Source organism: Gossypium arboreum, chromosome 1, assembly GCF_025698485.1.
Source record: "Gossypium arboreum isolate Shixiya-1 chromosome 1, ASM2569848v2, whole genome shotgun sequence".
NCBI lineage: Eukaryota > Viridiplantae > Streptophyta > Magnoliopsida > Malvales > Malvaceae > Gossypium > Gossypium arboreum.
Genome location: NC_069070.1, coordinates 109,685,393 through 109,697,609, shown reverse-complemented (window position 1 = coordinate 109,697,609; position 12,217 = coordinate 109,685,393). Strand labels below are relative to the sequence as shown.

Below are 12,217 nucleotides of genomic sequence, written 5' to 3'. Positions count from 1 at the left end.
TTTCTTCTATGAGAAACTAGACTCAATAATATTTAATTCCATATTTTGTTCATCTTCTAATTCGATTCCTACAATTTTTGGTGATTTTTCAAAGTTAGTCTACTGCTGTTGTCCAAACTGTTTTAGTGCAAGCTGTTTATTACCATTTTTCCCCTAAGCTTTTAATAAATGATAATTTCGTCCCTACTCAATTAGCCTCTCAATTGAGCTGATTTTTCTCAATTAACATTTTATTCTATCACCTTAAACTAGTTTACAACCTTTAGGAATTAGAATTTCAGCAATAGACTTTAATTCCAAATATTTTCACAATTAGGTCCCAAAAATCAATTTCCATTGAAATTGCCTAATAAAATCATCTCATAAACAAATTAAAGCTTTAATTTCATTCTATTTCATCATAAACTTACAGCACTCAACCATGGTGACTTTAAATTTCATCCATGAAATCAAAAACTAATGAATTTAATAGTAGGATCTAGTTGTAAAAGTCTTAGAAACACAAAATTACAAGAAAAGGCAAGGATTAACTCACTTGGTGCAAAAATTATGAAATACCAGCTTAGAGAACCCTCCTATGGCGTTTTTAGCTGCTGGAATTGAAGAAAAATGAAGAAAAATCTAGATATTTCCTATTTAGTCCTAGTTTTATATAGTTAATTTTGCAATATTCTAATTTTACCCTTAATTTATCAATTTTTCTGCTGATTTCATACCCTTGCCGTTCAGCCCAAATAAATTTTGGGTCTAATTTCCTTTTAAATCCTTTCTCATTAGACTCTTAAGCTATTTAATCACTCTAGCAACTTTTACACCTATTACAATTTAGTCCTTTTCATTTAATTGACTACCCAAACATTAAAATTTCCTAACGAAATTTTAATACCACATTAATAACATTTCATAAATATTTATAAAATTATTTTCGACTTGGTTTTATGAGATAGAGGTCCCGATACCTTATTTTACCCAATTTTTTCAATAATTTCTTTTTCTAACTAATCACTAAATTGATAAAATCTTCCTATCAATATTTTCATACGATTTTCCTATCATATAAATTTTCAAGCAAAAATATTGAAATAAATTTCTCTTTAAATCGGATTTGTGGTTACGAAACCACTGTTCCGATAACATTGAATTTACGCCATTACAGTTGCGTGTTGAAATTGTATAAGTTTACTAAATGTTTTAAATACTTACTCCCATATTGCTACATTTTCTATAGATTTTGATTATTCGGGTTGCACTAATCGAATCCACAAGAAGCTCACACTATTCGTTTGTTGACTGGTAGATTTTGTTTATGTCGTTGCGGTAAAGTGGCATGTATTTAGGTGGATACTTGCATGTGAATATAAATGAGTCTAAGTTGTAGTTGTTATGATCCCTTTTGATGTTATAAATGAAATAGATATAGATTTTGATTTTTGAACATGTATATGAATGATACATATTGATTTGATTGTTGTTATGAAAAGCATAGGACTGCATGTGTCATGGCTTAAATGCCCGCTGGACATTCCGTAAAATAGGTGTTCATGGGACATTCCATAATATATGTGTTCGTGGAACAGTCCGCAACTTAGCCATTTGTAGGATAGTATGCAGTTGGACTGCCCATAGGATAGTCTGCCATGTTTCTGTCCGTGGAAGGGTCCACTATATATATATGTACTGTGTTTTGTGTGTACTGTAAGTTATGCGAGTTGTGTATCTGCAAATTGTATCAAGTGGTGTAAAAAAATTTGTTTGATATCGATGATAATTTCCTGTAACTTGGGCTGATGATCGGACCGGGCTATGGGTGTTACAGTATCAATCCTTCCATCAGCCTAGCTATTTGCTAGAGCGTTAGATATTAACTCAAAATTGATGTTGAACATATTAAAACACATAGATCAAATTTTAAACACATTTGAAGTTATCGTATGGACAACTTGGATCAAGTTTAAAAAAAGAAAAAGAAAAAAGGAAATAACCATATTAAATTTTAATGGTATTGTTTTATTTTATTTTATTTTTCTAATACGTCATATTTAAGCTACTAATACAATAGGTATGCATGCATTTAAATTTTGATCACGTGTTTAAAACATGTTAAAACATGCTCCACTTCATATTTGAGCTAGCATTTAGCACTTAAATTAACGTTAGGCTAATAGAAGGATATGATTGATATGATACATATACTTTTAAAAACTCAATTAAAATTTTTACAAACTTATAGATCAATTTAAAGTTTTGATTATCGTTTGGAACTTATGATGAATTAAACTTGAATTTATTAGCATTAAAATGAATCTCATCTTTAATGATCTAACTTAAATGCCTATTAGCATAGTTTAACGAGTCAATAGAATACCAATTCAATTAGAAAATAACTAAAAAAATAACAAAAATATTTTAAGAATCTTTTATATTTTATATTAAATCTATAAATCCAAATAAATTCACAAATGATGAACCAACACATCAAAATCTCAAATTTTCCATTTAAACTAAAGCCTCCTTTAATTTATATGTAAATTTTTTATAAATATATTTCAACAGAAATTTGTATATCTAGTAATTCTCTAATATTGTGTTGGTAAAATGAAGTGATAAATTAGAAGTATGATAGGTAGCATGGGCTGTTTGAATATACTGTGAAGCCCAGTAATGGGGTTAATAACTTGGAATGACAATTTGATAATTCCAATCAAAGCCCAAATAAATTCATTAATAAGGGAGCAGTCTGGCTATTTACTCTACCCCTTAAAAAGAGCCCTTCGAGTCTATTGCAAAAATCGAGAATATAATTATTAAACTGTGATGCATTAGAAATAAAATTTATTTTAAAGAAGTATTATAAACACCCTTATTAGTCAATAAAATTTATACTTTCTCTTTGTTATTTATTTCCTAATACAAAAAAATTCATTCATCACCAAAATTCGAAAATATTTTAGCCATGGGTGGAATTTTCTTTAACAAATATATCTCTAAACATTCACACAAATGAAAAAATTTTAGATAAAATGATAAAATTTAATTTTAAAATTAATGGTTTAATTTACATGTAACATTGAATTATGTCTACAGGAGAGAGATAATACGATATTTGATTGATAGATGAATTTTACAAATTCAATGTCTTCAAATATAATCTCTACAAGCTTTGGTTATGTGTATATAAAATTTGTAATTGAGAAATTATGAAATTAGACGAGGCATTAATCGCATTATGAAGGGAGGCCTTAGTATTGATTTATTTATATGATTGATTATATATATATATATATATATATATTGATTGTAACTTAATAAATATATACTTCATGTCAAAAGATTCCATGGATGTATAGCATAGTTTCTAAATCTTGCAAATCAAAATATTCTTCACAGAACTTTGTTGTTTACCAATCAAGCACCTCAAGGCCTTTGTATTTTCTTCCCTCTTTTAAGCTCTCTCGTGACTATCGTACAGACTGGAATTTGGCTTCACATGCCATAAATCAACATATATAGAGAGAGAGATATATATGTATGTATGTATACACACACATATGTAAAATAGAGCCTTTGTTGTATCAAGAAGCTTCAAAACCCCTTGCTATAAATTAACTCCAAGAGTGTTGCTTGGCATTGGATTTAGATACAAGTTCCGAGGAAAGAAAAATGGCAATGGCTACTGAGAAACTTTTGGTGCAATGCTTGGTTGCAACATTGTTGCTTATTGCAGCGGTGGAAGGAGCTAAAGAGACGACCATCTGTAACATTCCATTGAAAAAGTTGGAGCAGTGCAAGCCGGCAGTCACCGGGAAAAATCCTCCACCGCCAACCAAGGAATGTTGTAGTTTGATAAAACAAGCCGACTTGACTTGTCTCTGCAACTACAAGGACGCTCTTCCTGCTTTCCAGATTGAACCTTCCCGTGCATTTGCATTGCCTCAGAAATGTAAATGTAAGCATCCCGTACCACCACAATGCAAGCGTAAGTTCTCAAATCAATTATATCAGTTTTCTCTTTGTTTTCATCTTTTGGTAAGATATAATCTGGATTAAATTGCTTTCTAACTGATATATTTTGTTGTTTGCAGCCTGAATCACTTCAAGTTACAGGCACAGCTGAAGATTATGAATCATGTCCGAGATATTATTTGTATTGAAACTGTTGTTAAATTTCACCATCTTTCTTCTTGTTGCAATCACTTCAATTTTTCTTGTTATTTTTCACTGATGGCTTCCTTTCAAGGCAATCATCAATCACTAAACATAAAATGGTGGCATCACCAAGAAATTAACAGCCATAATCTAAGAGAAAAAGATGAAATGGTTTGCCTATAACAATTTTCATGAAATCAGCAAGACGTTGGCTATCTAACATTCTGGCTATTAAATAAACTTCACATGAAGCACATAATTCATATAAGAAACATGTAATCACCATTTTAAGCTTTCATTTCCTCTCAATGATTGTTGGCAAGTTTTAATTAGTAAGTCCAACACTAGACATTTTATTTATTGGCAAGTTTTGGTTAAGTTCAACACTGGACATCTTATTTATTTTTTGCTTAGCCTAATTAGAATCCTTACCATAAAATTATTGCTATCAAAATATCAATAAATGTCAAGGTAATCCTAAAAAATACGTCTTCTCTGCTTCAAAAGAAATTAGTATGCAAAGATTAAACCAACTGAAATATGAAATAATGTTTTAAAAAGGAAAAGATGAAGGTGGCTTTGTGTAGTCTAACCAAAACAATATATAATCTACGTCTAACCAAAACAATATATAATCCACTTATTTGCTACCAACTACCACCATGGTTCAATCCAACTTCCTTTGTGTTGTAAAGTTTTCCATAACGCATCGAGCCATAACAATGATATTTTCTCGAGTTAAGGTTAAGCTTAGTATGGAGGACGGAAAAGAGTGGGGCTAGAAATTTCTCAATCTAATGGTTAACCTACAATGTAAGAAAGTGGTGGTAAATCTTAACCATTTTCATCCTCACACTTTTCCATCTCTCATACTTAACAAAGCCTAAACCTATATTTGGATTGGAGTAGGGGGGGAGAAATGAAAGGAAAGGGAAATGATTATCCATTCCTTTAATTTAGATAAAGAACAGAAAAAGAAATTGAAAGCTCAATTTTTAATTTACCTTAATCCCAAAAGAAAAGCTCAAAAAAATTTAAGATGTAAATATTTTTTTACCCTTCCTTTCTTTTTTTTTTTTTTAACAATCTTTTAAAAATATCATAATTGTAAAATTTCATTATAATTAACACTTTACTTTTCACTGTTTAGCCAAACAAAATTATTAAAATTACTTCACTTTACTTAGCTTTACTACTTTTTTTTTTCGGTGAATTATAATAGAAAGTGTGGGGAGTATCTTACTAACGTAACGTATAATGTTAAGTTGAGATATATGCGTCGTTGACACAATAACGTTAAAACAACTGATCTCAAACGATGTTATCTCTATTGATTTTAGAAAATCAAAAGATAACATTACGAATCCACTAACTAAAGGCTTAAAACGAGATCATATTGTTAAAACATTGAAAGGAATGTGACTAAAACCCATGAAAATAAAAGGCGCTATGTGAAGGAAAACCCTACCTAGTTGACTAGAGATTTTAAGATCTAGGTTCAAAGGGACAACCTTATTGCATAGACCTTGTGAGGTCATTGTAGGGGTACTTATCCCAAGTCTGTTCCTATGATGTAAATAGTGACTAAAAATGGGATAGGTTAAGTAATGCTTTTAATGACCATTGTGTGTTTCAGTAAACCGAACAATATAAGTCACCTATGTGAGAGTGAAGTGGGATCGCTTCAAGGGGACTATTGGGGCATAGTTCTCTCAAACTCTTGCAGAACCAAGAAATGTTCACGGCTATATGAACATACCCATGAGAACTAAAACCTTGCCAGGGAGAGGGAAGTAATTGTGTGAGATATATCATTGTTTACATAAAAGGCAGAACATTTCAAGAACATCACGTCTACGGGTCAGCTAGTAAAGTAAATATACTTTTGAAAGAGAAGGTTCAAGGGTGGATACATACCTATCCTATGCAACTATTGGTCGTAGATTCTATCACCACATCGAGTCAATGTTTTTGGATAAAATTATCAATATTCATTCATGTGGGGAATTGTTGGAAAAATTACTTTTATGGGAACTTTAAGACATTCTCAATAGGTAAAGGTGGAGAGTTAAATCATAAAATTATGGTTTCATATTTTACTTCATGAGACCTTTACAACGGTATATCATATGCTTAAAATGGTTGAGTGATGAATGATAAATTGATACTCAAATTAAACTACTTGGAGATATTGTTGAGGAAAAGTAAAAGCTTAGATCTCACATTGGTTAAATACCAAGTGTGAAATGTGTTTATATATGTGAACTCTCTTGAAGGGTAATTGAATAACTAAGCTTCTAATTTTGCCTCGCGTGCAGGGGGTGCAGGTCCAAACCTGTCGGGGTTGAGGTGCACCAGCACGACGTGGGCAACGCGAAATGTCCAAATCGGTCGGGCCTATAGATATTTTAGCCCAACAGGAATTTATTTTTCCTTAGTAGACATAATCTGTTTATATATGGTCAGTCCACTATCCTAAATGTCTATAAAAGGTTGTGTATTCTATAGGATTAAACCTATATTCCAATAATTTCTTATACCAAAATCTTATTGATTTCAAGATTCTTCTTTTTGCCTCTCTGTATTTCTAAAACATTCCGGTGATAGAAAAATGTAAAGTTCATTTGTTGATCATTGTAGAATTGCTGCTACTTTGATCACCGTTGTTGTTGTATTTTGGGGGACATTCGGCCAATGTTTCTCCAAGTATCGTTGGAGCGGCCGAATCTATTTTAAGAAAACTATGTTTCACATGCCTCAATATTTCGTAAAATCTCAATTCTCCTTTATTTCAACTGTTTATTATGGTTTTATTTGATTTTCGTATTTGATAAATTACTTATAAATCATTCTATTTATATTTCATTTTATATGTGTTTAATTATATTTAATTTATTTTATTCACTAACGTGTTTTGTCTAACAACTAGAACTGAAATTATTTGATTAAGCTATATATCTTGAATTATTATTATTGAAAAAGCTGCATCTTAGATATCCAGTAGAACTGATCATGGGCCGGGCCTAAACAAAATTTTGAGCCCGTTTTTTAGACTCGGGCCAGCCCAACCCAAAATATGGGCCTAAAAATTGTCCAAGCCCGACCAGACCAAGCCCATATTAAAATTTTTAGCTTATTTTATTAAATACAAAATTTTAAAATATAATAAATCAAATACATTTAAAAACATAAAACAAATATTAAAACAAGAAACAAATAAAAATGATACTAAAACAATTCTTAAAACAATACACAAATTGAAAATATAATAAAAAGTGGTCATATTAAAATTGAAACAAGTTAGAACTAAAATGATAACAAAATTAATAATAAAACAAAAGTTCTATAATGTCCAAATAATATTAAAACGACAACAAACAACATAATAAATAGTTGTGAAAGAACAATAAAACACCATAAAAAATAACACCAAAACAGCATAACAAAAAGCACAAAAAAAAAAGCACCAAACAGCAAAAAAAAAGCATCACCAACAATACCACAATAGCACCAAAAACCTGCAAAACTATACATTAACCAATCAACATATTTAATTTTATAACAAATTATAAATTGTAAGCTAAATTAAATTGTTAACAATTAAAAATGATTAAAAATAAAATAAAATATTCAGTATATAATTCGGGCCGAGTCAGGCCAAAAAAATTTTACTTGAGACCTGTCCAATTTTCTAAACGGGCCTCAATTTTTTGAGCCTCCCATTTTTGGATGAAACTTTAGATCGGGTAGCCCAACCCATCATCAGTAATATCAAGTAATAAACATATTTCTTACTAATTGCATCCTTCTTTTTCGCTTCTTTTTTGGTAGTGTCTAACGAAAAACTTTTGTCTAATTGCTTGGTTGCAACATTGTTGCTAATTGCACAGGTACAAGGAACTGATGAGCCAACCATGTATGTAACATTGCATTGAACATGCTGGACCTTTACCGGCCGGTGGTCACAGGGAAATATCCTCCACCACCAACCAAGCAATCTTGTAGTTTTGATAAAACATGTCACGCTTGATTTGTCGCGGCAACATCACCACAATGCAAGGGTAAGTTGGTCCTTAAATAAAACAGTTTCTGACAGATTCAAACATGAATTATCTCAGTTTTCTCATTGTTCTCATCCTTGAATTAAGATAAAAACTGGGTTAAATTGCATTGAAACTGTATTGCAACTGTTGCTATATTTTACCATCTTTCTTCTTGTTGCGTTTACTTCAATTTTCATATTTTTCACTAATAGCTTCCCTTCTAAGGCAATCTATTTTAGAGTATGTTCAAGACTGTTTTTAACACAAATATAGAAGTCCAAAAAGTCCAAACCAGACTCGTTCAATTCCTCTAGCATAGTACTATCTCGATCTGCCATTTGCTAACATTAAAACCCAACCAGCCCTTCGGAAAAAGGGAAAACTTACTGCCATCAATTGATTATGTCAATCCAGTTTCAGTCTGAACTTACCACTGCCTATAACGATGTTGGCTATCTTAACATTCTGGTGGACTGCTAATAGGGCCTCCAAATATCGGTCTCATATACCTGTCATCGAACTTTCTCCAGTAGAAATGTATGGTGTACACAGGCCTTTCGATCAACATACTCAAACTATCCTTTGCTCGAAGGATATTGGTCGAGGCAGATCCCTCAAAGGATAGCAAAGGTAGGGTGATGTCCTCCTTCGGGGATTTCGATCCCTGAGCCTCGTCACTTGTGTCAGTTACATGCTGCGGAAGCAGGCAGAGTATAAGGGGCTTTGTTAGGAAACCGAATACCTGAAACAAAATGATTTCCTAGAATGTCAATCACAGTTCACAGTATTTCATTTAGTGCAGGTGGCAAGTCATGGAAAGCTTTGTACAACCAAGAAAAAATTTACTGTCAACTACGGAAGGCATGGCATTATAACGGTTTCTCTTCAGATTCAAAATCTTGTAAATGATTAGAAAAGTTCAGTTACATACCAGAGTAGTAAAGAGAACAACGATTATAGTGTTTGTTATCATTGCTGCATTGACCGGATCCCATGTCACACCAGAAAATGTGAACTGTATTAATGAAGCAAGCAAGAAAATCAGTAGGAAAATGGAACCCCTATGAGCATGAGTTTAGTTCTATACATGCAATTCAGAAAATTATTTAACAATATCGAACAGCTAACACAATTGAAAAGTGGAAATACTTGTTTAAAAGCCAAAGCAATTGATACTGCCCCTCGCATTAGCCCAGCCCACCAAATAACCACCTGCAGAAATAACACGTTCATAAACTTGTCTTCAACCAATCACGTAGGAAATATCTTACTAGAAAGTTGCAATGAAAAACCGAAATAGTAACCTGGTGTCTGAAAGTTAATGGTTTTGATCTATCGGGATGCTTGTTCAAATAATTGGAGAAAGCAGAGAGAGGGAACACAAATGCAGCACGTCCGACCAATATTAGAAAAACTAAGGTTCCAAAGCTGGCCATTAAAGTCCCAACACTGAAACCAATAACTCAAAACCGAGATCATAAGCTTCAAGGTAAACAGAAGTAAACCAATTTTGAAGGAAGAAGGAAAGCATAATCAGACACCTTAGTCGAGTCATCTTCCATTTCTCCATGTCAAGAGCATCCATTCCTACATAGAGAAAGATGAAGGTTTCTGCAACAAATGACATCATTGCAAATATATGCCTGAAAAAATAAAGAAAATGGTGGATGTTAAGCCTTGTTGACCTCAATGAATCAATAAACATTAGTCACTAATATCAAAGTACATGCCTTGTCGTGATTCTTGAACTTTCGGTCACATTGTACCATGCATAGTGTGACATCAGAATTCCGCAGAAGAAAACAGTGAGAATCCCACTAAGGTCTAACAGCTGCACAAAAAAATAACGCTGTTAAAACGAAGAAGCAGAAATTGCAGGCTCCACTCGTTTTTGTAAGAATGAAGAAGGTTATTTCAGTGAAGGATAGTAGTATTGAAATTTATATTAATCGAACATCAAATTTCAAGCTTTTTATCAGGAGTTACCTCAGCTAACATGTAAGACAGATATGCCATTAAAACCATAATAGCAAGTTCACGAACAGTTGAATGTCTGCAAACAGAAAAGGATTCAGGTTTTACTATGATGTCTTCAAGGCATTTTCCTTTTTCCTTTTTCCTTTTAATTGTAAAAAAAAAGAAAAGAAAAAAAAAAGGGGGTTCTAACCTTCCAAAGTATAAGGTTTTGAGAGAATACGCTGTTACAAGTCCGAACTGCAAGAGAACGAGAAATATCATGCCGAGATTAAGAAGTACCAAGAGTGGATCAAAGCCTAACATTATAATAAATGACATTTACGGTCAGAAGAAAGCTTCAAGAGTAATTAACTCACAGTAACTCCAAGAGCAGTACTTGTAGAGAAAAGGTAAATGAAATCACCAATCAACTGGAAAGATGTTCGGCTGTTAATTCTCGAAACATCGATCTTTTGAATTGCGTTGAAGAGAACTACTGATGTTGCATCATTCACTACTCCTTCTCCAAACACTAGGCTGTACAATAAAGGATTTTCATCTTGATGAAGGACCTATAAGGAAGTAATCAAATGTAAAAATCTCTTTCTGTGAAATAATATGCAAAAACAAAGGGGGGGGGGGGGTTTTGCAAACTGACCAACCTGCAATGTACAAACTGTATCTGTTGATGAGAAAATAGTTCCTACAGCTGAAACAGAACAGCATGAAATTCACAGACAATTCTAGTAAGAAATTAACCCTGAATACAGATATTAGTTGACAAGATAACATCATTAAGAATCTCACCGAGATATTCTCGTGCAGTCAAACCAAAAAATCCTAGCTTGGGAAACAGCCACCAACTGCCTAGGACAAGAGTACCATCCATGAACTTCAGAAAAACTTGTTGCACCAGACAAATATGAAAAATGATATCCTAGGTGGAATCAAAATTACCGGCTGTAATAATCGAGGTAGAGATAAAAACCCCGATTACTCCAAACAGCATGATGGTTATGAAGTTCTGAAAAAATTGTTTCTTCTTCACCTGAAATCTGCAAGCAAACCAGCAAAGAATGAAGTTAGCTAGTTTCAAAATCCAGGTTAATTAACAGGGGAAAAATGTGAAAATTTTTCATGACATTTGAAACCCATTTTACCCTGCATTGAATATAATAGGTGGGAGGAGATAAATGAAGAACAACTCTTCACTGAACCTAAGGATGTGAGAGCTTTTTCCTTTGTTCAAGAACAAGATTACTGTTCCTGCTATGCCTCCCTGAGACCAACAATATGGCAGTTAGACTTTAAATTCCTAAGACATCCATATGTTAATTTTGAAAGGTTCGATAAGATTCTCAAGCAATTAAAAAAGATGAAACACAAACACATGAACATATATATGTATATGTATATGGTAAAGAAAATGTTCCAAAGAAATGAGGGAAATTACAATTAAGATCGCAGTGATTGATTCATTGACCCATCGGTTCTCTTCAAGCAAATGTCCTATAACTAAACATAGGCAGAGAATTGCCACAAACACTGAGATTGGCACCACCTGCTCATGCTCATGAGCTAAGTTTCTTACAAACTCAAACATCTCCACTAGGTATTGTTCCTTCTTTTTACTTACTTCTGCATTATTTTTCTTTATTTTTTTCTTGATCAACTATTTAACATGTTATATATGTTTTAATTTCTCTTTCTATGTATTGTTTTTTTTTTTTTTTTTTTGGATTCAGTGTCAGGAAAAGAAGCTGGAAATTGCCAGACTAAAGGATTTGATACATGAGTTGATGAGTTTTCCCGAAAAAAGAGTGTTGGCAGTTGACATAATGACACGTAGGGTTTCACGTTGCATGGATAACGCCAGGTGCCAGTATGAGCATGAATTATACAACCTCTTGTTGGCGAAAAAGTCCGAGACTGATCAAAAACTGGATCAAGTTTTTAGAGCTATCTGTTGAAGGTTTTGGCTATTATATAATTGCAGGGTAAGGCCTTCTTTCATTGGACCGTTACTTGAATATCCATCTCAATGTTCTTGCCTTCAAAGGAATATTGCTATT

General features: G+C 32.7%; 2 protein-coding genes across 3 annotated transcripts; one reads left to right on the top strand and one right to left on the bottom strand.

Annotated features, from left to right (window-relative positions):
• The first annotated feature begins 3,506 nt into the window (after window positions 1-3,506).
• LOC108482270 (putative lipid-transfer protein DIR1) lies at window positions 3,507-4,190 on the top strand. Its single transcript, XM_017785393.2, has 2 exons — window positions 3,507-3,976; window positions 4,083-4,190. Exons 1-2 carry the CDS (start codon window positions 3,661-3,663, stop codon window positions 4,085-4,087), a joined length of 321 nt encoding a protein of 106 aa, XP_017640882.1. The 5' UTR covers window positions 3,507-3,660; the 3' UTR covers window positions 4,088-4,190.
• Window positions 4,191-7,736: 3,546 nt separating this feature from the next.
• Window positions 7,737-11,927, bottom strand: LOC108480666 (sodium/hydrogen exchanger 4). Of its 2 annotated transcripts, none has more exons than XM_053023489.1 (14): window positions 11,599-11,927; window positions 11,306-11,424; window positions 11,103-11,200; window positions 10,953-11,012; window positions 10,808-10,854; window positions 10,523-10,717; window positions 10,357-10,403; window positions 10,176-10,242; window positions 9,920-10,020; window positions 9,731-9,832; window positions 9,494-9,638; window positions 9,339-9,401; window positions 9,121-9,204; window positions 7,737-8,883 (listed from the first exon to the last, which is right to left on the bottom strand). In XM_053023489.1, the coding sequence occupies exons 1-14, from the start codon at window positions 11,746-11,748 to the stop codon at window positions 8,647-8,649; spliced, it is 1,515 nt and encodes a 504-aa protein (XP_052879449.1). In that variant the 5' UTR covers window positions 11,749-11,927; the 3' UTR covers window positions 7,737-8,646. The 2 variants fall into 2 exon arrangements, with proteins under 2 accessions (XP_052879449.1, XP_017639222.1); XM_017783733.2 differs by having other exon boundaries at window positions 7,737-8,931; window positions 11,599-11,926.
• Window positions 11,928-12,217: the final 290 nt, after the last annotated feature.